Below are 26,688 nucleotides of genomic sequence, written 5' to 3' on the forward strand. Positions count from 1 at the left end.
GCGCCTTAGCAATGCCTGGATGAGAGAGGGGTCAGCGGATTTGTAAAGAAGCCCATTAATAGACACAGGACATTGTAATTCAGCCATTGCAACACTCCGCATCGCTGCTGCAGCACCTGTATTTTTAAAAGGAAGAGGACCCAGAAGGGAGGAACAGAGAAGAGGCCTGAGTATAGCTTTTTGGTAAGTCTATTGAAACTGGACTTTAAATGATGTTCCCTAACGCCTCCCTGGTGAGAAAGAAACTGGTGCCGACCTGCAGCAGGGGAACAAGCAAGGTCTGGGAATTGAACGCAAGAGTCCCAGAGGCTGCCAGAGCTGATCAGTCACAAGGTCATGCTGGAACCCAGGGACAAGCCTTCCCCCCCTCTACATCTCTGTACCCTCTCCGACACAGGGAGGGTTAGGGGCCTTGAGGAAAGAGCATTCTAGGGGGGGGAAAGGGGTCTCAGAGCCCCTGTAGTGGAGGGTGCAGAGCTGCCTGCTCATGCTCCTCAGTCCCCTCCACGCATCCTCCTCTTCAGCTCCCCCTGTTCTGTTGCTCAGGTAACACTTTCAAGGCAGGTCCTCCAAGCAAATTTTTAGGTCAGTTATAATTGGGAAACCTTGCATGGAGCTATAAAACATCAGTTAATATGCTGGAACTATCTAGTTAAATGCCAATTATAAAACCCCATAAGCTCCTCAACTCAAATATATTAATAACATAATTAAACATTTATTGCTTATGCAAATTAAAAGTTAAGTTAATCGGACATCAACGAAACCCCAGGAAGTGACCATTTAAGTGACTAATTTCTATTTAATTATGTTTCCTTCCTATTATAAAGCCCCCATGCCATTAGTTCTGAACTGCTCTGCAGTGTTTACTCGAGCCATTCAGACTCGGCATTCCCGCTCCAGTATCCATTGATAATACCAGACAGCTGCAGCAGTCGTATCAACAGCCGTGGCCCTCGCACAGCTGGCAGCAGCTGGATGGGGTGCCCCTCCTACTTGTTGCTCCTTCTCCTGCCTCCTCCTTGGCTAGGCTACCAGAATGGGCACGGCCAGAATTAAGTCTCCTCCAGATTCTGCAGATCCAGGCGGGATGGTGGAATGGGTCTGCGCCGGAGCCGTGGAAATGCACGTGCTGGGGATGGTGACAGCGAGTGTGGTTTGTACGTGTCCCATCAGCAGAAGTGTGCTCCAATGAGCAAGATAAGGATATAGATCTCTGGATTTAAATCTCCTGAGACCAGCTCTGAGCCTTCTCCCTGGTCCTCCGCACACCTTTGCTGAAGTCATTTCGCTTCTCTGTATCAGCCCTGCTTGGGGAAGGGCACCCTTCTGCACAGCGGGGAAATTACGGACCTTGGGGGATGAGTGCGTCATGATGGGATCAGCTCCTTGGGCGGACAAAACTCTGTGCCAGCAGAAAGCTACTGTAAAAGCAGCAACTGAAAGGGCTGGGAGATACAGTAGGACAATGAGATGAGGCCAGGAGATGGGAAATGAAGTGGTTTTTCCCTCGTGCGATGGAGACATTTCCCCTGGTGAGCACAGCCTGTGCAGCCAGGGCCGTACAGCTGGACTCCTTCCCTCCAAGTGACAGGCAATCAGTTAAACCTGACAGGTGTGAAGTTGGCAATTTTCTTTTCAAAACTGTGAGATAAACAGGCTGGCAGGAGTTTGAGAGGAACAGAGAGATAAGGGAGAAATGGAAACATTCAGGTACCCTTTTACCATGGGGCTAGTGGTGTCTCACAGGCAGATGGACGGGGGAAAGAATTCACTTTGCAAAGCTCCAGATATACCAGGGACTCAGGTGCAAGGCTAGGAGCAAGCTTGACAACCAGGCACTAATGAAACGGAGAAAGCCCTTCCTCTTACAGCTCCTCAAAGGGTACTGCCTTTGATCTCTTAAGATTTGATCCATACTCATCTCCCGGAATTCAGCCAGCACTAAACTGCCCCTCCTGATCTCACCGGCAAACCACAGGACGGTGTTTTCTGCAAAAAGAGCATTAAGTGCCTCTTTCCACGCAAGCCATTTTCTTCCCCAAATTCCATACAGTCCAGACAAAACCTCTGCCTGTTTCCTATGAGGATCTGGGTTTGGTTCAGCAGTTGTGAACTCTCTGGAGCAGGGAGTGTGCCTGACTCACCTGGCGCTGGGCTTGGATGAGGCCACAACATCTACCTCAACTGCTGCGGCTAAGGGAGCAACTCCAATGGCTGGTATCCATAAATTACTACTTTTCAATAACTAGCCCCTGGGGGGGCGGGTATAACATTGTAAACCTACATTTTAATCATGTACACATTTACCTTGCTGTGCCCCTGCTTTGCTTGCACAACCATGCCCGACTCTGATTTCTGCTAGCTAGCATGTAAAATTTTAGGAGTGCAACGCATACCCAGTTTTTTTTTACGGGCTGATCCTTGTTCTGCAAATACTATGTAAGAAAGAGCCTGCAAGTAAACACGTCTGGGAAGGCTGTGAAATGCCTTGTTTGGAGGAGGAGTGAACCAGCCCTCCTTGCCTTCTGCCAGGCACCGCCGAGGGCATTTGAGGCTCAACAGCACTTCTCCATGTCACAGGTCCCCCGGCTGGAATACATTTGCATAAAATAATTTCCTCTAACAAATATGTTCATACAAATCAAACTCAAGATTGCAAATACTCTGAAACCATGAAAAAAACTAATCAAACTTATTTGTTACTACAAGTAATTCACCCCGCGCTGTTCTAAACTGGCAAGTTTCTCTCAGTTCAATTTATCCAGCACTGGCTCTAGGAGAATTAAATATGTCACCTTGAGTGCTCCAACTTGAACTCGAGCATAGATTGCCTCTTAACTCACAATGAATTTTGGATCGAAGCTCACATATTTCTGGACTGCTGCTCTATGACCTGACCTGTCTCCAGTGCCCCTCAAGCTCCCACCTCGTCACAGCTAGCCTGGTTTAACATCTCCTGGTTAAATATCTCCTGGTTACACTGCTTTTCCTCTGTCACTTGGAGCCCTTTGGCTCTCGCACTTCCAGTTCTGACTCTGTCATGAATTCGGATCCCTGGGAGATCCACCTGGTTTTGAGCGTTGTGCCAGGCATTAACCCCAGGTTGCTTGGTAACTCCCTGATGACACTGGACTGTATCTCACTCTCCCTACAAATCCTCCTTGGGTCACATGCATTTGTATGGGTGGAAATAAGTGTAACTGCACCACAGTCGGAAAAGTTGGACTTGCACCAACTGGGAACCTGGCTCTGTATCTTCATCACGGACACTTCATCCCTGATCTCTGTGTACATCTCCCTCCCTGGAGATGTACTGGACACATGCTCAGCTGTGGGCATACAGCCTAAACGCAAACACGAGCTTCTTGTTCATCTCCTCCTGCCCTGAGCCAGCTCCTCCCCTGACCCTGCTGGCACCTCTGCTGATTGCCAGGGCTCTGAAGTTGCTTCTGTGGCCAGCAGCGCTCGCCTGCAGAGATGTGGCTTTGAGAACAGATCCAAGCCACGCTGCCATTTTTCCATGGGCTACAGGCATTCTGGCATTCCGGTCCCCAACGTGTTTCTGTTTCGTTCCAGAGAAACACAATACTTAGGGGCTGCATGGGAGTCTGTTCCCGCTGTGTTCAGCTCTCTGCAACCTGAGCTGCTGAGAAGAGGCCCCATGCAATGGGTTTTATCCATCAACGCTTAACTGTAAGACGTGGCCTGGGAAATCAGCACAGCATTTCCCAGGGGCTCATCCCAGCAGGACCATGGGCAGATAGCCCCTCCTATCCTTCTTTCCATCTTAGACCCCCCATCTCGGCTCTCTGGTGCTCTTCTTCTTCCTCCCCTTTCTCCCCACCCCCAAACTTGGCTGATGTGGCTGAGCCAGCGACTGGGGATCCAGTTCTGTAGGATGCTGCCCCTCTGCATTGCTGTCGTGGTTGCTCCTGGGGCTACTGTCCTGAACTGCAGCTGAAGCAAAGCTGCACTTCCAACAGCTGTCATTGCTAAGAGGACCTGGCAGAGAGGGGCAAATGAGAGGAGTAAAATATGTGGATATATAGATACAGCCCAGACAGTGGTCACAACTCTGCTGGCCACACGGAAGCCTGATAATAAGTGTTCCCGGCTTTTCCTCCCTTTTCATCTGAGGAAAGCCTCCCCCAAGGCTATCCCTAACCTCTTCCAAAGCGAGATGCTCAGCACACACCTTTTTCAGCAGAATGACTGAGAACTGGCTCCGCTAGTGGCATGGGGTTTGGAGGGAGCCTGTGCCAAGCAGCACACAATGCATTGATCATCGAGCCTGTTATCAAAGAGCCTCCTGCTGCTCTGGCACATGCTACAGGCCTGCTTCGCTGCCGACGGAATGAACAGTCTGCACCAAACCACTCCTTTCCAGCCTAATTCTGAACACTTCCCTCTCCATCCAGCTCAACTCTTCAAAATGGAGACCAGTTCAAGTGCAGATCTGGATCAGGATCCCTCTCACTCTGGGGAGTACTGTGTTTTGGTTCAGATCTCCAGCAGATCACCCACAGGCTGAAGCTGGGTGCAAAAACCCTTTTCCAGGGAGTATTCCACCCTCTAGGCCAGGGACATAGCAAAGTGCCAGCTGATAACGGTGCAAGGACGAGCACGCACGTTTCCTCTGATTTCTTGCTTGCTTTGCCTCTCCCTCCCTTGAAAAATTCTGGGTGTTGCAGAGGTGTCTGGCTCGCTCTTTGGGAACAAGGCTTTCTTTGTAGCGTGTATTTACAGTCAGGAAGCAGGAGGAAAGGGGAAAGGCAAACTGTTCTTCCCAGTGCAGGGATCAGTAATGGAGATACAGGGATGCGGTTTGACTGACCCCACCTCCCAATGGAGCCTTAGCATCCCTACAGCATTTAGATGTTTTTGATGCACAATCGTCATGGTAGTCCAGTATTGCACTATAGGAACATCCTGCTGTGTCAAATCAAAGATTGGCCTGGACCAGTATCCTGGCCCTGACATCAGCTCACATGCCTAGAGAAAATGTAAGAAGAGAACAAGCGTGTACTGACATTTTTCCAATAGCCTGTCCCATCTGCTATAGCAAACAGCAACTTAGTGACTTCCTAAGCTAGAGACAGTGTAGCAACTTTTAATAGTTTTTGATGAATTTTTCTTCCCTAGGTTTCTCTAGCCACTTTTCTAGCTCAGGTTAGCTTTTGGCATGAGCAGCATCCTTTGACAAGGCATTTCTCCGCTTACAGTGATAAGGGGAAACGCTCCCACCTCCTCTTGTCTATCTTAAATCTGCTGTCCAGGAATTTCACGCAATATCACCTATGTCAATGGCAAAACCAGTCATTCCCTGCCTACCTTCTCCAGGCTGCTTGCTGTTTTGGAGATCTTAACCCTTAGCCTTCAGCCTTCACCTGCAAGCAAGTCCCGTTACACAATACAGCATATCATGGGAACAGACCAAGCTTGTTGGAAAGCAGATGCCATTCTGTGGCACAGAAAGCAGTTCTGCTGCTGTGACTCTCCTTACAGCTACCAGTCACAGGTTGCGGAACGACGCAGTCATAGATGCACACACAAAAAAGGAGAATGCCTCTTTTTTTTAAAATTCTTTATTTATAAAAAAGTACATTTTTTTCCACAGCTGAGCCACTATTGGTTTTTATACAAGTAAAAGGAAGGGTGATGCAACACCCCGCCCACACAAATTATAACCATGAAAATGCCCCCCCCCCCGACCCCAAACAAACAAATTACAAAGGATGGAAAACAAAAACCAAACAAAAATCATAAAAGTCCATTACATTATTATTATTTTTATTTTTTATTTTTTACAAAAGCACTTACAACACAGATTACAAAAAAAAAAAAAAGGTGGGGTTGGGGTTGTTTGTCTGTCTGTAGTCTTTATTCCACAATGATAATTACAGCAAGAGGAAGAAGAAAAAGCGAGATAAAATCACTGGAGTTAAGGAATCATGTTAAAAAAAAAAGAAAGGCAAAAGAAAAGAAAAACCAGATCCTCAGCGAGAGCACCTCCACCAATAATAGTTCATGCTAGTGGAGGATCTGACTCCATATGCTTGTTACATTCACCCCCAGGTAAATTACATATGGAAAGTCACACTGGTCCAAAGTACAAACTCATCCCCCTCTCTAAGGCTTGGGTTTCCTTCCCTTGCTGGTGGACTGAATTCTCCCCTTTGCCCCGTGGCAGAAGGCAGCACCCCCTGCTCCGGCACCCCAGCCCTGGCTGTGTTGTGCCCCGGCCCTTCCGCCAGGTCCAGCCCTTGGTCCTCCCCACCCCGTGCTGCAGCCCCTGGGCAGGGGCCGGGAGGTTTAGGAGTGATGGTGAGGCAGTGGTTGGACCCTAGACCTTCCTTCGCACCCTCCCCTGCCCCAAGGCTTTGCCTGCCTCTCCCAAGGAGTAGCTCAAATTGACAGCAAATTGCATTAAATACGAAGGGGAGGGAAAGAGGGGGGTGAAACTGCAGGCTGGGGGAGGGTAAAGTGCTATCGTAAGCCCCGCAGAATAAAGAACATGCATCAGTGCACATGATGCTGGCAGCATCTCCTCTCCCCAGCGGGGCTCACCGCCCAGCAGAGCAAACAGACCCAAGTGAAGGTGGCCGCCTTGCAGTGAATTTGAAGCTGCTGGCAAAAGGCGACAACCTGCCCCACTGCTTCTCCTCCTGGGACAAGATGGGCCTGGGATGCCAACCCCATTTCCACAGTAAGAAACCTCCGAGCGCCGTGCAGCCCGCAGGCGTGCCACTCGTGCCTGCCCGCCACTCGTGCCCACCACTCGTGCCCACCTCCCGCACTCAGCCGGGCAGGGGGGGGGTCCCCTCCGCTCTTTGAGCATCACCACCAGTGCTGAAACGCCGAGAAGCTGTGTGTGCGCTTGTATATAGAAAAGAAATACAGCAAAGGAGAGCAGCAGCCCCCATTCTAATTGCATTCCCTTCTCTAATTGCTTGGAGATCAATCTTTTGCATCCCTCTCTCTCTAACCCTCAGTGATTTCTGCTGAACAGTTGTTGTGTTTCTTTTTTGACTCAACATCAGGAAAATGGCTCCCTTTGTCCCCTATGTCTTTGCAATCAATTTGGTGCTACCATTCCAGTTTGTTTGATTTTTTTTACTAAGAAATCTTCAAGTTTTTGGTTTTTTTTTTGTTTTATTTTTTTTCCCTTGGCTGAACAAAAAATGATTTAACAACAGGGAAAAAAAATATCTCATAATTAAATAAGGGAAAATAACATCACTAGGGTGAATTGCAATGAATAATCCTAGAGATAAGCCCCAGCAGGAAAACAGCTGGGGTGTCTTTGTACATAAACTACAGGCTTGTTTTGGGTTGTGACACAGATGTGTCTGCTTCAATAGGGCTCCCTGAGTACACACCGGGAAGGAGCTGGGGGCTCAGCTCAGCACAAATTCACCTGCATTTTCTTCGCTGAGGTGGTGGGGAGACCCTGAGTGACGTACCACAGGGCTCAGACTGACCTCCCTCTCATCTGCCTGTTCAGCTTTCCCATCTGCCCATCTTAATCTTGAGGTACCACAAGTTTTGCCTCAAGTTGCCATCCAAGATCAGGGCTTGGGAAGGGAAAAGCTCCACACTGTTATGTCTCTTCACTGGCAAGAACCCAGCAAAGGGATCTGGACAATGATCCCTTGCAGTGAAGGTACAGCAACTGGCCGTGCCTCCAAGGCCAACACCCAGTCCCCAAGCAGTGTGACGGTGCTTCCCAGGCAGAAAGCCAGCTCAGGTGTAACTAATGTGACACACCAGTTCAGGTCCAGCGTAAAACCGAGCTTTTCCTGGAGAGCAGCAGGTCCCTAGCACCTAGGCAGAGAGGCAGCCAACGCTGTGCCCACGGCAGTGCTGGGAACGGAGAGAGGATGGGGATGTACAGTACCCTGACTGGAGAGGTAGCCTGGGGTCCCCACCCCATCCTCCACCGCTGGCTGTGAAGCAGGGATGCCACAACGAACACCTTCCATCTCCCAACTGGAAGCTTCCCCTTGCTCTTTGCTGGGTCCCACAGGGATGTTTTATACCGTCTTAGCACCTCTGCCTCACTTGAGGCAGCCGGAGGGTCCCTCGGGGAGGTGACCCAGCTGGCCCAGCCTGCGAGCGCACATGAAAAGTGCGTCACCATTTAAAATCAACAGCTTGACTCCAGCCTGCCAGAAATCTGGCCCGCTGTGAGGAACAGGCACAAAGGGACAACCACCGCCATCCCCCAAGGAAAGAACAGGTTTCCCCTCTGCATCCTCCCCGCAGCCCTGGCACCAGGAGGCCCCTGGGGTCTCCATCACCCTCACCCTGCTGCAGAACCTCCCAGGAAGCAGGATGCACATGGTCTTCAATTTGGCATCTCCCCTGAGCTCACCCTCACATTTGGGTAGAGACAGGTACCACTTTCTTCCTGATGCTGGTGGAAAAGCTGATCTAATTCCCTCCAAGGGCCCCCGCAGAGCAATTTAACCCAGAGAAGGGAGTGATGCTATTACTGGATCAAAATGGCTCTCAGATGAAACATCAGTCTTTTTTTTTTCCCCCACACTTCTTTTTTCTTCTACCTTGCTATGGATTAATGGCTAATCACTTGGCTAATTACCAGCCCAAGAGTCTCTTGGCCAATTAGCTGACTTTGCAAGGGACAGCAAGATGCAAATCACTGCACAGAGGTGGCATTACTCCATGGCTGTGGGGATAATTGCACCAATGGACTAATGCTGAGGGGCCCACAGATGAGTAGAATGCACTGCTGAACCTTGAACTTGCAGGATACCTTGCTGCTGTGCCAGGCGATACTGTCTGAGGATCTTCCACTCCAGTCTTTCCCAGGTTCTGGATGGAAAATAATCATTTGAGCCCTCTTCTGAACCACTCTGATAAGCTAAGTGGCTGAGCTCTTTCCTAGACCTGTGCTGGTGCAGTACTGGGGAGCAAAACGTGATGTAGCAGAAAGAGAACCGTATATAGGCTCTAGCTTGGAAATGCCGTATCGCTCCGCTGTCTCCTTTTCTTCCTCTGAGTCCCACTGTTTTTCTGAGCCCCCATTCAGCTAATTACATGGACAGTGTGTGAATGGGCAATGAATAAGCCAAGGAGGCTACATCTCAAAAAACGACACCTCGAAGTGCAGGGCTAATAACGACCAAAGCATATTTCTTAGGGCACCTTGTTCGTATTTCCTGCAAGCCACATCTTAACTCAGGAACTGAGTCATACCGTCCCTTTGCTCCCAGGCCCTTCTGCTCCATTTGCAAGGCTTTGTATCTTTGGTGTTTAGGACACAGCTTCACTGTGGGCTAAGGCCCCACTGTGCTGCGGAGTCAGTGCAATGTGAATTCACTAGATCAGATCAGCGGCCCCTGCCTGTGACTAATGCAGAACGTGAAAGAATTGCTGCTGGACCCTGCAGATTTTATAAAAGGTTGTTTTATTCCAAATACATCTCCTTGCTGTTTTTATCTGTGCTGGGGGAAATTTGCAGAAGAGGGTCTGTGCCACCAAATTCCACTCTCTGCTTGGTCATGAACCACCCAGAGTCTGGTGTTGGAGGCGTTGTCACAACCCTTTTTAGAGCCTAGTTGTGAAATTTAGATCTAAAGGATTATTCACTTGAGAGATGGACTTTGTTGAAAATTATCTTTGAACCACAAACTGTGCAGGCTCTGAGCACACCCCATGTTACATTAAAGTAAGCTGTGGCTAAGGTTCAGTGCTCAGCAATGCTGCTCTGTCCTGATCCAGATTACAGGGTTCACACTTGGGGGAATTAAAGCCCTGTGTATGCTGTTATCCCAAGGCACCAGAGGGAAGTTAACCCAGCATTGCCAAGCCCACCACTAAACCACATCCCTAAGAACCCCATCTACACGTCTTTTAAATACCACCAGGGGTGGTGACTCCACCACCTCCCTGGGCAGCCTGTTCCAGAGCTTGACGACCCTTTTGCTGAAGAAATTCCTTCCAATATCCAATTGAAACCTCCCCTGGCACAACCTGAGGCCGTTTCCTCTTGTGCCATTGCTTGTTATTTGGAAGAAGAGACCCACCTCGCTAGAATAATCAGCCCCTACTAGTAATCAAGATACAGAGAGATGCTAGAGATTTCATTTCCTTTACTGGGACAATGCTTGGTAGCAGGGTGCTCTGGTGGCACTGGACAGACATGTGAAGGTTTACCCGTGTTTTTTAAGGTTTGGCCGAAGAGATCGCAAGGGAACCTCTGTGCCCTGCTTCCAGCGGACATAGAGCAGCCTTCCTGTGTCATTTGGCTGTTCCGCCAGAAGCCAGGAAGCCTGGAGGGCTGGCAGGAACAGCAGAAAGATTAGAGCGTAACAATTGGATTTCCCACTCCCCTACACCACTAACGCAATAAGAGCAAGCTACAGACTGTGGATGGCTCAGGCTGAGCTTCACGTTGTCTGGACCAAGCACCACACACTAAAGGAAAGCATTGGAGGCTGCCTGGATCAGAGATCTGACCTTGACTCATCTGCGTGGGTCTAACTCTCCACCCTCCCTTTTGTAGCAGGATAACTGCTGGATGCTATGGAACAAAACCCAGCGGGTAAGGCAGGAGGAGAATTAGTCCTGCTATTTTTAGATGTGCATGATAACACAGCTCAGAAAACTGGGGATTTCTTTTCAAACAAAAGATTTATTTATACATCAAATTAAAAAAAAAATAATCAACCCACAAAAAGAAAAATAAGCCCCAACCCAGTGAATCTTAATTTGGATATGGTCAGTGTGAGACAGAGGGCCCTGAAGTCTGGAATCCCATTTATTCACAGAGCAGAGATAGCAGCAATCCAAGCCTCCCCATCACAATGCAGTGGCTCAGGGGGAGGAGGACGAGATCAATACCCCAGGCTCACTCACTCCTGTGCAGTCTACCAAGCCTTTGCTTAGAAGAGGGATGCGAAACTGAAGAAGTGGCAATCAATGCAGACTAAGCAATATATCAAAGGGCCGAGGCTGTTGCTAGGAGAGTTAGAGAAAAGCACCCCCGTGCTCTGACCCCAAAGGAAAAAAAAAAAATAAAATAAGTGTAAACACATGACAATTAAGTCTTAGTGGTATAATAAAACTTAGGGGCCTGATCCTGTACTGAAGCCCTCAAAGACACTGAATGGTACCCTGGGAGATCTGCCCTGCCAGGGTCTGCAGACCAGAGCTGAAGGCAGTGAGTCTGTGGGAGAAGCAAAGTGGTATCGGTTGGTCCCCTCCCCTGGCAATGGCAGCAGGGTGCGTGCATGACACGCCATGCACAACTGTTGTGCCAGAGTTAACTGCTCTGTGGCTGGTACTAGCAACAACAGCAACAAGAACAAAAAGAGCCAGCATTTCTCTGAGCCATCACAGGGGAAAAAATGTCAGCAATAAATACTCCTTTTCTTTCTTTTAAAAGAACACTCAAACAAAGACAGAAAATGAAAAGCCAGGAAATAATGAATTGTAGGAGAAAAATGGCAGCTCTGTTTCCCTGCCCTGCTATCAGCCCATGCACCTGGGGTTTGTTCTAGGGCTTTTTCTCCCCCCTTTCTCCTCATTTTCCTTCTATTGAGTCATTAAAAACTGGGAGTGGATCTCCCCAGGCATGCAGTGGGCAACGGGAACGCTACCCAGACCCCACTGGAAAAAAAGTGATCAGGAAAAAAAAATAAATCAGTTCACCTGATAACGGCACCTATGTTTCCATTGCCATAAGCTTTCCTGGCCTCTGTCCTATAGACATCCCACTTGACTCCCTCCCAAGGTTAAAAAAATACAAAGAAGACAACATACAAACAAATTCCAGTGTTTCAGGGGAGAAGTGTGGGAGGAGGAACCTCGGGGAGGGAAGTGGGGCTGAAGGGCACTCTGAGACATGAAGACACAAACAGAGTGTAATATACAGGCTGGGCAACAGTCGTTAAAGCAAATAGTAACACCTAAGCCACCGACCAATACAAACACCACAGAAGGGGACGAAAGTCGTCAAGAGAAATTAAAAAGCAAAACCAAAACCGAGAAAATAATTACCCAACCTCCCACCTCCCATACGCCCCAAAAATGATCTGTAAGCAAAGCTGCCCTCCCGCCCTGCTCGCCCCAGCCCGCCCGTCCTGCCAGTGCTGGAAGTGTCCAAAGTCTCTGCTGAGCGCCTGGGGCTGGCCGGGGGCGTGCGTGCGTGTGCGGGGGGTGGGCGTGCGTGCAGTGTGTGTGCAAGCGGCTGCGGCACGCTCGGCTCCACTCAGCTCCGCTTGGCAGGGATGCAGGGGGAGTGGGAGGGCATCACTCGTGTGTGTGTGTCTGTGTGTGTGTGTGTGTGTGTCTGTGTCTCTGTGTGTGTGTGTAGCAATGGGGTGCCGAGCTACACGTACCACTCCTTTTTGGAAATAAAAGATCCATCATTTTGTGAGACCATGTTCTCCGCTATGTCGAGCTGCTCGGGGTCGTACTGGAAGCCGAGTGTCCTTTCGTCGTAAGGTTCAGGGTGCGCCTCCCCCTCGTCTACCGTGAAGTAAGGCCGCTTAGCATCCTCCTCATATTTGTTGGGGCCACCCAGCTTGCGCTCGCCTCCTGCATCCTCATCCTCGTCTTCATAGGTGCTGCCGCCCAGCGGGCCTGGCTTTTTCTCGTCGTCTGAGTCGTCAGGGTACTGGAGGTTTTGGGCCATGGGGGGGTGATGCTGCGGGATGCCGGCCTTGCTGTAGCCATTGCCGTACACGTGCTTCTTTGTGCTGTAGTCACCCTTGAAGGTGTGACGCCGGCGCCGGAGTACCACAAAGAGCACCACGGCCACCACCAGGACCAGCGAGACTCCTCCCACTATGCCCCCAATCACCGGTGTGGGGATGTTCGGCTGCACCATGGATTTGCGATCATCGATTGGAGACGGGGTGTAGGGAAATTCTGGGTAGGAAAAGACAGATGGAAGGGGGAACAGTGTCAAACCATGCGGAAACGCGCCCTCCCTCCATGCTTTCATTGCCATTTTTGGGGGGTGAGGGGGTGGGAAGATGAGGGTAAGGAACAGGGAAGGGAAAAACTAGGGAAAGGGGAAAAGGGTGCATCCTCACCGGGGGTCAGCGCACAGGAGCTCTGCCTTAGCAAGGGGAACGCAGCGTGCCGTGCCAAGCTCGCCAAGCCTCATGCAGGAGCCCAGCAGGCTGGAAGCAGTGTTTCCCTCCCCACCCAACCTGGTTTCTCCAGACGTGCTCAGATCCCACAAGCCCAGTGCCTTGAGTCCAGACGCTTTCCGTTTTACTGGGTGACACTTCAGGTCCAGTCTACCCAGAGTCTCCTGCTGGGGAGCATGACCCAAACCCCAGCCAGTGGTAGGCACCGAGCTGCCACAACTGCTCCCGTAGATGCCACGCTAGGCCCACCAGCTTTGCATCCCCCTCCTCGGCATCCCAGCCTGGCCTGACCCCAACCAGTCTAGGTCAGGCCAGAAGGCAGCAGCACCTTGTGATCTCCCCTCCCACCCACCCCACAAGTGATCTGCGGCTGTACGGTGCTGCTCAGCGTCACGGCTGGCTCCCGAACCCACTTGCTGTCCTGGCACAGCAACACAGACCTCCCCACTGTTTCTTTCTCTTTTGCTGTTGCTGTGGCCAGCATAGCACCGCTACTCATGCTAACCTTGTTCCTACAGTTACCCTGACCTATTTAAAAAAAAAAAACAAACAACTCAAAACAGAAAGAGAAAAGAGATGAGAAAGTTCTCTTTCGTGCAATTGAACACTTACACTTTGGCACAGATAAAGTTCGATCCAGGACTTAAATCAACCTTCCTAACACTCCCTTGACACAGTTACAGCCCCTGGCCAAACTCAGCTTTCACACGCTGCCTGTTGAGCATCCACGTCCGTGAGGCATTAAGCACCACGTGGCTGCCTCAGTCCTTCACCTGCCTCTGAATTCTGATAGCAGGCACCTGGTTAATGCCCTCTGGCAGCCTTGCCCTTGCACACCATGCCCAGACCCCTCACACCCCATGCTCTGACCCCTCGCACACCATGCTCAGACCCCTCACACCGCTTTTTCCACGCCCAAGACCTGTCTGCCAGCCCTGCTCTAAGCTGCAAGCCTTTACTGCTGCTCTGGAGTCTTCTGGCCCTCACTTTTTACCCTGGCAGACAAGGAGAAGTGCAGACCAAGTAGTAATTTCAGCACGCCCTCCCAGAAGAGCCAGGATGGGGCAATGGGGAAGGAGGGGCTCCAAGGCAGCAAATTTGAAAGGGATATGAGGCAGATTCTGCTTCCTGCTCCCTCTTCATGTGCCTGTGGGACTGCCTGCTGCTGGCAGCCACCTTTCTGCATCAGGGCAAGAAGTCCTGAACAAGCAAGAGCTGGGCAGGGAGTGGGTTTCCCTGAAGCACTGCTCAGCCCATCAGCTGAGGGAGGGGAGAAAAGAGCTTCCCCCGGGTAGAGGCGGTTCCTGAAACAGCTGCAGATTTTGGACAAGGATACTGAATTCGAGCAATTGCTGGCCTGATCCTGATCCTCGCAGCATAAACGTTTCGCTTGTGTTTGAGAGCTGTTTCATTCCCGCCTTTTCTGAGACATCATCCCAATAACAGCATCTTGGTTTCTGCAGTGCTGACTTGCCTTGAGCAAAGCCCCACGAGCCTGAAACCACACACAGAACAGCACACCGGGCAGACCAGGCTGGGGGACTGACAGATGGAGGGGGTCCCTGCTGCAGCCAGAATGAGGAGCAAGACACTGTGCAGGCAGCATCTCTTTCCAAAGACAGCCTTCAAGGCAGGAGCGAGGGCATGTGTTTCAGTACAGGGAGCTAGGGTTGGGTTCTGGAAAGCCAAAACCACATGTTGCATTAACAGAAGGCTTGTCACAGCCAGCTGGTTAATGCAAAACCTCTCTGCAGACACAGCAAGAAATGTCACGTCCATCCCATGGTAGTCCTGTTTGCTGAGGGCTCAGCTTGAACCACACAAGCATCCACACAGCCCTTTCCCCCCCTGCCCATGCCACCTCCCCAGGCCTGTCCCTTGCCACCACAGCCTCTGCAACCCCGGCGCCCAGTTCCCCAAACTGGGCACAAAGCAGGGGTCCACCTGGAGCTTAAAGTGAGTGTTGGGAAAGGCCCGCAAGCTGCCTCAGACCCCAGGGGCTAGATGTTTTAGCTTCCCCAGCCCCACAGCCTTGATCTGAAGCCTCTTCCGACCTCACTTTTCCCCACAGCGCACAGGGTCCCAGAGCCACCCTGCGAAGGTGGAGCGGCGTCCCAAGGGCCACCCCGGTCCCCGCTGCCTCCCCCTCTGGGACAGGCACAGCCCAGACGGGAGAAGCCCGTGCACCATTTCTGAAGGAGCTTGGCCCACTCTTCTCTTAAAAGCTTCCGTAACAGCCCAAGTTGGACGCATGAAGCCAAAGGGGGAATGTTTTCCTGCCTGCTCCATACAGATTTCTGGGCCCAGCACTCGCCCACACGCCAGCCCCGCCGCTGGCGGCCACGGCAGCGACACGGCGCTGCGTTGGATTTCACACGTTGTGCAGGGAACAAACTATTTTCTGCTCGGATCCCATCCCCGTCCTCCTCGCAGCGGCCCAGTAACCGTGCCAGAGAAAACAAAACCCAACTGTGGGAAGAGAGGGAGAAGAAAGATGGGAAGAGTGTGAGCCCAAAGCAGCCCCTTGCTACCCGCATGGCTTCCTCCCCCCGCCTCGGCCGCCCCCGGCGCTCCCCCGCAGCTGGGAGAGCCCAGTGGCCCCGGGGGGCGGCGGGGGGGAGCCCGGGCCGGGGGGCGGCGGGCAGGCAGGGGGCCTGAGGCAGGCAGGCCGCGGGCAGGCCGGCCTGAGGCGGCCGGGCGGGAGCGGGCCGGGCCGGGCCAGGCCCAGACCTGACACCGCCGCTGGATGGCGGCACAGACCGCGCCGCGGGCTCAGGAGCGGCCCGGCCCGGGGAGGGAGCCGTGCCCCCGGCCTGCGCCCCGGCCCGGCTCCCCCGGCACCCCGCGGCCTCCGTCACGGCACCCCCCGCCGCGCACGGTGCCCCGGTGCCAGCCCCACGGAGGGCATCCACCCCGCTACCCACCGAGCGCCGTGCCGGGAGTGCCAAGGAGGGGACTGCAGCCTGGGGAGCCAGGGGGAACTGTGGGAAAAGGATCCCCTTTTTGTGTTCGAGGGGTGCGTGAAATTTCTGGAAAGTGGTGCGAGGCCTGAGCGTGCTGGGGGCCCCATGTGAAAAATCCATTAGGAAGAGTCTGGAGAGAATTAAAGCTGCTGTGAAAAGCGGACTGGAGAAACAGGAGACAGCAGAGAGGAGGGAGGGGGAACAAGCTAAGCTTTAATGCCAGCATAAAAAACCTCCCCCCCCCCGCTACCCCCCCAGCCCTCATAAAAAGAGGGAGCGCTGTATGAATAGGAATTAAAGCAGCAACAATATCTGCCCGCTGCCTGGCGCTGCCAGCTGTTGCATTCAGCCCCGCTTTGCTGTTCCGGTGCCAGGAGCCGGGCGCTGGGGCGGCAGCTGGGAGCGCGGGCAGGCGGGGGGTCACCCTGGGCTGCGCTCTGGCACCCGGCCCAGCACACAGGGTCGCTTTGATCCCCGCTCCCTGCGAGGCGGAACGCTCCGAGCATCCCCCTGTCCCAGCTCCTGCCTCTCCCTGCAGCACCCAGGAGCGCAGGAGGCAAAGCAGGCCTTCCCCGCCGCACGAGTGGCTTCAAAACCACACGTTTTAAACATCACATCTTTCTTTTAATGCCTGGTTCCCAACAAAAATGAGACGTATGCAAATCATCACGCCTGTCCATCAATTCCTTATCTAATGCTTTTTGAACCTGCTGGCCAATTTCAGTGCTATCTGACAGAAGAAGAGCGAGCCAAAATTATCCCCATCGTAAAGGTCTTGGAGAGAACTGGAGTGGGATCCCTGGCAGAGGTGGGAGCTAAGCCTCATTAGACATCAGAGAACCCACAGGGACAAGAGGCTGCTCCCAAGGGCAGGAAGGGCCCAGATCAGAAAAAGGGTATTTTTAGTCACCAAGTAATTCTTCTATGATATGCAGATCCACAGGAAACCAGCTTTCAAAAGCCCTTCTGCTCATCGCACTGCTTAGATATTTTAAAAGATACTACTTCCCATGGACACATTTTTTCTTGAAGTCACATCTCCAACCTTTTCCCTTCAATCATATGGGCCAAGGAAACAGCCAGCACCAGCTGAGATTCTCACTGTAGCCATGGGCATTGAGGAAAATGTCAAACCCCATGAGAAATTACCTTCTGGATATGTGTCAGCCCAAGGGACTGACACTCAACCTCCTCCAGAGGAAGACCCTGGCTTTCCTTCTGCCTTGCAAAACCAAGCACCCACAACGGGAAGCAGGGGGCCCTTTGGCTGGCTCCAGCCAGGGCGAGCAGCAGCTCCGGGGAGGAGGAGGAACAACCTTCATTCCAATGGATTCATGGAGCTTCCCAGTTCCCAGATGGCCTCAGCAAATACAGTGGTGATCATGTGGGTTTTTAAGAGACAGATTGCTGACGGCAAACTTTCCCTGCCAGTACAGTCCACGCCAAATTATCCCAGGACTTTGACCTGCTGTGTTACAGACGTGGACATGAGTGAAGATAAGGAGATGCCTCTTGGACCTGCCTCAGCCCAGACAGCGCTGCAACTTGAGAAGCCCACAGCACCTAACTGCTGTCCTTTTTCCTTCACAACAGCCGTTGCACCGACCAATGCATGCCCATCTCCAGCTTCAAGCTATCCTGCCTTCCCTCTCCCTACCAGGGATTTCTGCTATCCTTGTGCAGACTGGGGTGGAGGCGGGGGGAGAAGAGGCGGTGGGGGTGGAAAAACCACTGGCAATTAATCCAGAAGTTTAGCAGCTGCCACTGGCATTTCAGAGTGTGACGGCTTTTAGGCCAGATGCCAAACGTGTCTTAGGTTTTAATCTCTCTGTCAGGTCACCTATCGCTTGTCAATCAAGCGCTGCTCCCACAGGGGCCGTTGGCACAGATGCCATCAGACAGGATGCAGCAGACGCTCCTGCCCGCCCGCCATCCGGAAGATTAGCATCAGAGAGACCCCCGAGGCTTGCTCCTCCCTAGCCCCCAGCCCTGTGCCTCCCCACCCAAAGCAGCCACAAGCACTTGCTGTCGCCCCTGGCCAGTGGCTGGGCTATGGGTGCACCTGCTCTGGGCTCGGGATTTAACGCTTCCCAGAAAGGGCTTTCTCTTAGCAAAATAGCCTTAGTAAAAGCCTGCTGCCGCATGGCACAGGGCTCCAGTGAGCCCCACGGGCTGTTTGCAGTGACCTTGCTGGGATGAGATCACTGGCGGTGTGGAAATAACTCCCTGCTTCAAGCCAAGCAAATGGGGGTGGGCCGTCAGCCCCTGCCAGCCGTTCCTCCTGCCCCACAGCCTGTCTCGCATCCAAGGCCAGGGCTGCCCGCCTTGGGCAGGGACCTGCACAGAGCCTCACACCCCCACAGCCCCTCCCCGGGGCACCCACAGATCGCCTCCTATCTCCTGGAAACCCGGGGGGTGCAGAGCTGGGGCTACACCAAGCAAGCAACCGGGGGAGCCCACAGTATCCCGGCAGAAGACCCCTTCCTGGCCTCAGGAAACAGGTGGGAGCAGTGCAGCAGGGAGGCTGATAGCAGTCACTGCCTCAGCACAGGCTCTGCTCTCCCTGCTCCCCCACCTCCAGCACTGTGATTGTCCTTCGGTTTTGATCTTTGCCTGGTGCTTGAAGGCCCAGAGGGAGAAAAGATGTTTTAACAACATCTTTCTCCTTGTGCTTCCTCTGGCAGAAGCCAGAACACAAATGCATGAATGTCCCCCCTGCATACGCACACAAATGTGTATGTACACACACACATAAGGGCTGGGGTATGTATACGCATTGCTACACACAAGCCCATACAGCCAAGCACATGTTCATAAATACATGCATATTCACTCACGCCAATGCGCTGATGCACTCGCGTCCTGCATGCACATGTGACTGTGCAGCAGGGCATCCCCGTGCGAGCATGCAGGTTTGAGAGGCCCATTTGCATGCCAGGATGCACATCAGGGTCACACGTATGTGTGTATATGTACATGACCAGCTGGCTGTGTTAGGACCACTGCAGCCGTGTGCAGGCACACAGGGACACACACATGCAGTCTATAACCACAGCCTTTTATTATGTCACCCAACCACCTGTAATAAATAGTTACATGTCACACTACATGGCTTGGCTGAGACTGACAAAGGTCCTGCAAGGCAGGAGACGCTATTATAGGAACAGATTGCTGGAATAAAATATTAAATTTCCACTTATCAATCTCTTTAATGCGCTGTAACTCTAATAGAAGCATTCAGCCTTCTCCCTTTGAACAAATCGCTCTCCCATGAGTGGGCTGAACTAGCCCCGCACTCCTCCTCTCTGGGCCCGGGGCTGGGAGGAAGGATGCTGGGTGGCAGAAAGGGGGAGGTCTGTACCCAGGGAGGCAGGAGGGGGAAAAGCCGCTGCAGGGCTTTCTCTGCATCAGCCTTTTGGTTTTTTTTTCTCCCAAGGCTGGCTGCTCACTAGATTGAACTCCATTTATTGCACAGAGCTCTTGAAAGAGGTTTTGTGGTCCACTGACAATCCCTAAATTGCCTGCAAGACCCAAACAAATGTACCTGTAATAGCTGAGCAAGGACGGCGGAGCCCTCCCCAGCACTGGCCTAATCGGTCCTTAGGGAGAGCTGGATAAACATATTCAGATCCATGAATTATTGAAACGTTTTTTTATGTGGTGGAGCCTGGCCTAATGGGTTGGCTGCTAATCCCTCCTAGCAGGGCAGCTGCGGGTGTGCCCTTCCTTTCCTCATTTAACCTCAACCCCACAATTCGGACCTTTGAGAATAAATTGAGATTACAGGCAGGCAGACATCATCCCAAAGTCATTCCCCAGAAATCCTGCCAGTCCTCGCTTCCCTTGCCAGCACTGTGCTGATCGAGCATGAGAATGATGCTCTACCAGTCCCCTGAGAAACCACCAGGAAGGGAGACACTTACCAAAGGCCAGAGGGGAACCCACAGACCCTCATCCCTAGAGGAGCACGTGCCGGTGCGAGCAAGTCGGTGCAGCCCACCCAGGCTGCGATGCTAGTGTGGCGCTGAGACAGACCGAACGCTAGCAAGTGGCAGCAGGAAATACGAAGAGAGGGCTGTACGTGGTGTGTGGGAGCATGTGTCCTGACACCGCGAGAGATACAGGGTGGTTGGATAGACAGAACGAAAGCAAGAGAAGGATATACAGGCTATGCAGAAATGGGAAATGAGACGTGGTGAAGACAGCCTGTTCCTCTCTAAGTCTCCTGCAATACCCATCCCACCTCCTCTGCAACTGGGGACAGAGCTCAGAGGCTTCTTCTCTCCGATCGCTGTTTCAAACGTGACCCAAGGTGCTAGTTACTGCACAGGATGGTTTTCTATTGCCGATGGCAAGCGAGTCTGCTCCGTTTGTACCTGGCAGTTGCCTGCACTGTCCCAGAAACACAGCACCTTTGGTGGCAACTCCCGTGGAAAGGCTAGTGGCTGAACGGATTTTGGGATTTTGTCCATGACCTCCCCTCTGCCCGCCACCCCCCCCCCCTCCCCGGCTTTGGGTGGTGGGCAGGGCTGGGCAGGGTGGATGCTGCTCCATGGCTGCCCTGAACAAAGAGCTTTGCTATTCTGGTGCCTTTCACTTGGCAAATGAAAAATCCCCCAGAGAAAAGCATATATCAGGAACAACTCAGCAGGCAAGGATCCAGGACAGGAGGTGTGAATTAAAGGCCTGCTACAGTGATAATGATCATAAATAAATACTTGGTAATTAGCATCTAATTAGCACATCCCATCCATTGACCTCCAAGCACTTGGATAGAGGAAGATTAGCCTGGTTTACCCATGTTACAGAACAGGGGAACTGAGGTGGTGAGGGTGCCAAACAGTGTTATTGCTGATTTCAGGAGGTCAGCTGCCTGGGCTTCATCTTTATGCTTGCTCAGCACTTACCACTTAGATAGCGGGTGGAGGGGGCCGAGAAGCCCGTTTCATCACTCTCAGGTTAGTCAATTCTTCAAGAACTAGGGTGGCTCAGAGAGGTGGCCTGCTATCAGAACAGCAGGCGCTCTGATTTGCTTCGGGCTGGACAACAGGAAAGGCTAACGACCCCGGGAACCTGGCCGCTATCTCCCATGCCTTGTGAGCCCCCAGTGCGTCTCATTCCCAATGGAGCCCACAGGTACCTGTGGTATTTGCAGGACGCAGGCAGCCGGCTGCTCTCCAGCTCACCCGGCTGCAGCCACAGTCCTGCTGGGCTCCCCAGAGAGCAGGTCTGCAGCTCCAACACCCCACGGTCCGGGCTGTGAGCCCAGCTAGAGCAGTGGCCGTGTGCCGTGATCTGTGCTGCCTGCCCACCTGGGGTGCTGGGGTGCAGGGGGAGCACCTGAAGGAGACCAGCGCTGAGTCCCCACAGTGCTGCTGCCCAGCTGGGGGGCCAGAGGGGAGCCCCAGCAAGTCACCCCAGGCGTGTCTCCCAGGCAGGCAGCGCCGTTTCATCAGAGTCACTCCCTCCCCTGTCCCCTGACAGCCCAGAGCCCATTGCAGTGTGGCAGTGCTCCAGCTCACTCCTGTAAGAGGTGCTTCCATCTCTCCTGAGACCCACACGCTGGTCGCTGCCTGTCATTAACCCACTGACAAAATGAATTGCTTCTTTTACTCCAAAAGGAAAGGGGTAAAGTTCCCTTCCCTGCTTTCAAAGCACTACCATGTTTCCCCTTCGGTGCCACCTTGCGATATCACTTTGTCTCTCTGAAATCAGGCTACTATGATACGTTATTTCTCCTCTTTAACCTATTTCTTGACATCACTTTCTCTCCCTGACACTACCTAAGCGTATCCACAGGTCTTTTCCTCACTCCTATGGCTACACTGATCTGCAAGTCATCAAAATCCTTCTGTCTCCTATGACATCACAGAGCATCACTTCCCACTGTCTGCGTCCTGTGATGTTATTCCTTTCTGGAGCCCAGACAAAGCTAGTCAAGTGCTCACAGCCTCTTGGTAATCTGTGGCAGCCAGGTGAGCAAGTGCACAGACCCAACATGGCACTGGAAGGAGCACAAATGAAAAATCATGAGAATTGCCTAACATCAGAAACACCAAACATCATCCTGAACAAATGACTCATTCATCTTACACTTTACTGCCTCAGTGGCAGTCTATATCCTCATCCTACTCCTTCTTCTACCTTCTAACAAATACATCCCTGACATGCCTTCGCTTTTAACATGTCCACCAATCTCCCTGAATCCAAAGCAGAAGACAAGGGGAAAACAAATTGAACATATCTTGATGCAAGAAAGGAAAAGACAACAAGAGGAAAGGAGAAAAAAATCCAAGCCAAACCAGTGCAAAACCAGTAACTTCACTGCTCCCTTTGCATCATGAAACTCCCCACCCCTAGAAGGAGACACTGGTGATTGAGACTGATGTTAAGGAGATTTAACTGACTGGTAGTTGTCAGCTGCTGACACTCTCCTCATCTCTTCTTCTTCTGTCTTTCAAAGCACACCAAGTGTTTTCCTACCTGTGACATTGACTTCCACCAAGCCCGACCGTGTACCAATGGCGTTGGAGGCCTCACAGATGTAGGTGCCAGCCACATTGTAGGAGACGGGCCCTTTAAAGTAGATGGTGTTGTTCTGGATTTCCACGCTCCCTGGCAGAGTCCCGTTTGGCCTAGGAAACACAAAAGTCATGGTTAACCCCCGAGATGATACTCAGTGGGGTCAAGCAGTATTGCAGAAGTGACACTGGCACGCTGGTTCTGCGCTTGCCTTTGGGCAGCTCTATAACCTGGTGGTGCTGGCTAGAAAATACCCATTAATGTAGTCAGCCTTGAAACCAAACCCTCAGACAGCAGCATTACAGAAAAGAGTCAGTAGAGTGTCTCCAGGGTAAATCCACTGCATGATGAGAATCAGGTTCTTTACATGGATTGGGGTTTTTTTCCTTCTCTGTGATTACAAGGTAGATTGTACATACTTGGGTCACATACAGCCCCTCCTTGGATTTGGCTAATGGGATGTGAAGCACTTCTAGTCTATGTTCTCCCCTATCCAGAAAACAGAGTCAGAGCCTTAAAGCAGTTAATTTTCCAGCACAGTCCCCATGCAGGTACAAGCTTAGGGTAAGATGTCCAGGTCACTCTCTTGTTTCGGGTGGCTCACCTCTAGCAGGCTCATCTTCAGAGCGTTGCTCCATCCCTGACTTTCCATTTGATGGAAAACACAAGAAGGGGACACCAATCTGACCCTGCTTTACTCCAATTTCCTGCCCATGTAACTCTCCTGGGCAGCTGATCAGCCAGTGTTAATTGCAAGTCAAGCTCGAGTAAAGTGGTGCTGATTTAGAGCCCTGCCACCTACGAACCTCCCTATGTCAGAATAGTCAGACAAGTGTGAAACTGGAATAATGCAAAACTAAGTCTGGAGATACATAGATTAAATGAACAAAGGCAGATGAAAAATAAAAAAACCCTTGTGTGTTAGGAAAAGACACACATGGCCTGGTTATTCTTAATTACTGAAGCAAAGTAAAGTAATTACTTCTCTTAGGCAATTAAAAATTACTCAAGTAATTCCTTCCCCTCCTTCCAATAAAAATGTGCACATATTGTCAGCAATTTGTAAGAAACAAAAGGGAATAATGGGGGTATAATTAGGTTTGTAAAGAAGCACCTAAATGCACACACACATATTTTGCCTGCCTACATATACACACAGGCACACATGTACAGCAAACATGTTAGTCTTTCCCAGCTACATCAAGCCAATCACCCCAAAGCTGATGGAAGAACAGAATTGCCTACAGTTGGTCCTCTGCCTACAGGGACCCTGAAGCTACAAAGACAAGGGCACATCTAAAAACTGTGGTATGGGATGCTAAAGGCAGCTATTGCTTCCTCTAACAGCTCCCCTGACTCTTGCTCATCATGATCCAAATGGGAGGAAAGGAAAGCATGGCTGGTTTTTACATTCCAGGCAGGAGCAAACCAGCAGCAGCAGTAATTGCTTCCTGTCCCCCAGGAAGGGGAAGAGGCACATATGAGCACATGGATAAACCAAAGATGCTGATGGCTATTTCTCTCTCTGCCCAGCCGAAGAAATAAGGAATCGGTTTGATATTACGAACGTGGCACTGGAGGAAGGAAGGGGATGACCATGGATCTTATTCCCGTTCCTTACCTCTTTACATGTACACATGGGCCACATGCCTAGGTAGCTGGCTGCAGTACAGTTATTTATCAGGCTTTCACCCCATCTGTTATGCCTGCCTCTTCCTTGCATGCCCTGCTCACAGGCAGCCTGCAGCCAGGACTGGGAGAGCAGGAGTCTGGGCTGAAAGAGCCGCGGGCAACTCTGTGCTTCAGCTTTTCCCTCCTCCTCCCTTCCTGCCTCATTTCCCCCAGTCTCACACGCTCTCTCTCTCTCACTGTCTATTATCCTCTTCTTCTGCCTTCATGCTCCTCACCTTCAGCCACACTCCATCTTTCCTTTCCATCCTGTCAGGCCAATAAACCTATACTTGGTCCTAACTGACCCACCAAGTGTGCAACAAGGGAGAGGCTGGCGCATCGGACTGAAGTGCTGTCAGGCTTAGAAACCTGTACTCTTCAATTTTGTGCTTTCTCTCTCTCTGTTATTCTCACAGTTCCTTCTCAAAGCAAAGTATCGATACTCCCAGTCTCTTAGCTGTAAGTTAAGAAACGCTTGCAGGCTAAAGACAGACAAATGGACATACAGCTCACACGAGAATCCACAGGAAAACAACTCTTTCCAGTGCTAAAAAAAAATAATTTAAAAAATCATCCATCACACAAGCACACAGGGACCAGCTCGATGCCTGGCTCAAAGATGTGCTGTTCCCAGGAATCGCTTCTGCCAGAGCTGAATTTATTACCAGCGCAGTGTGTAAACCAGGTGTGGAAATGACACATCATATTCACTCAGTCATGCAGCACCACGCTCAGTCCTGACACCCGCATCCCCTGTTGTGTTTGAGCCTAGCTGGTAACTAACCCTCTTTCTTGCCCTGAGCTATAGAAACATCACCTGGCTAAGACATTTGGCACCTGGTTACCTTGTGCTTCAGCTTTCAGCCTGCTTTCAACATCATTATCACAGTAGGAGCAGACTGCCCAACAGAGATCAGGGTCCGCTTGTGCTGCTGGCTGTGTCTGTACACAGCGACAGAGCTCCTGCCACAGACAGCCTGGTGCCCAGGGAGCCCAGCAAGCGCTCAGCCTCCAGCCCTGCATGTGAGCAATAGCAGAACAAAGGGGTGCAATGACTTGTCCAAAAGCAGACCAAAAACCTGCCACAAACCAGCTGTCCCCAGATCCATCTCACAAGGCTTGATTCAGCTCCATTCTCCAGCCCTGCTACACAGAGACAGCCTAAACCAGGATCTCTTCTGCTTTGGGTACCACAAGGAGCATCTTTGCCTCTAATGCTTTCCTGGTAATGTGAGGAACCCCGAGAGCCCCCTTAGAGTTTAAGTTTAACTTGCAGAACCAAGAGAGGGAGAGAGCTGAGGACGAGAACTAGAAAAAAGGCAAGAAAAACAATTCACTTCAGACTTTCACTGTGAACAGTTTGATCTGGGAAGCAAAATGAGAGAGAATATGCCTAGCTCCTTGCAAAGCCATTTTGAGAGCCTCTTTCCTGATGACAAATGCCAGATGAAAAGAAGAAAGGATCCATTTGATCTTTCTTTTTTAAAGCTACATGAGTGCTTATAGAAAAGAGAGGGAGAGAGAACCACATCAGGTTGCATCAATTCCCATCTGACTCCCCACACACCCCTCGCTCACTTTTCACTCCCTTTAGTGTATTCAGCCAAAAGCTGAAACCCTGGAGGACGAGGAATTGCTGCTGTTTAATGTCAGTCATGTGGAGATGTGTGCTCCGAAGGGGAGCTCCTGCTTACAGTGGGGCTGATTCTAGAGAAAGGTTTTTTCACACGCAGACAAATTTTGGGCTGTTTGTGCCCCTTTAAGGAAGGGAACTCCTGGATTCTTTTCCAGCTCTGCTACTGAAGCACTTAGTGGTGCTAGGCAAATGATTCACCTTGTCATACCTCAGCTGCTTCACATCACTGGGGCAGAATACTATTCCAGTGAATTGAGAATAGGAAGTTACCCTGGGTACTGAGGTGGCACTGTGCTGGTTGCAAGCTCCGTCCCAGCCTGGTGGAGAGGGGGTGTGTATGATCCTTACCCACTGCTCTTCCCTCCTCAGCCTGAACTGGAAGATGCTGGAGGAGGACACAGCTGAAAAGCAGGGGGTTACCCCTGTCCATCGCAAGGTGAGGTGGGTGTGTGTGGCTCAACTAAAATGCTAGTGCCAGCTGTGTCAGCTGGGGCCACAGGAAACATCTGATAAAGCCCATCCACCCGAAACAAGTCCCTTGCCCATGTCGCTTCAAAACTGCACTGCCTGCCTCGAAAGCATCGGCTGCCCCGTAGGTCTTGTTTCGGGTCTGACAAGCTCAGCCTCAGAGGATGGCCAGCACAGGAGGGGTGAGCCAGAAAGGCCAAGGCTGAAGACAGCAGCTTCCCAGGTCCGCAAATAAAGATACTAGCTCCAGTCCCTGTGCAATGAAGGCCTCCTGGCAGAGCTGTGCCAGGGAACCAGAACC

At 51.6% G+C, this 26,688-nt stretch overlaps 1 protein-coding gene across 5 annotated transcripts in view; it reads right to left on the bottom strand.

The window, feature by feature from the left end:
* NECTIN1 (nectin cell adhesion molecule 1) overlaps positions 1-26,688 on the bottom strand; it is a 127,362-nt gene that overhangs the window by 45,363 nt on the left and 55,311 nt on the right. For 4 of the 5 annotated variants that reach the window (XM_080366874.1, XM_080366875.1, XM_080366876.1 and 1 more), the window contains exon 5: positions 22,574-22,725. In XM_080366874.1, the coding sequence (XP_080223000.1) occupies positions 22,574-22,725 (152 nt within the window). Of the gene's footprint in view, positions 1-11,787; positions 12,901-22,573; positions 22,726-26,688 lie in introns of those variants that run through there. The other variant, XM_080366877.1, reaches the window with a different exon arrangement.

The sequence above is a fragment of the Falco punctatus genome (assembly GCF_963210335.1).
Source record: "Falco punctatus genome assembly, chromosome: 16".
NCBI classification, from domain to species: Eukaryota; Metazoa; Chordata; class Aves; order Falconiformes; family Falconidae; genus Falco; species Falco punctatus.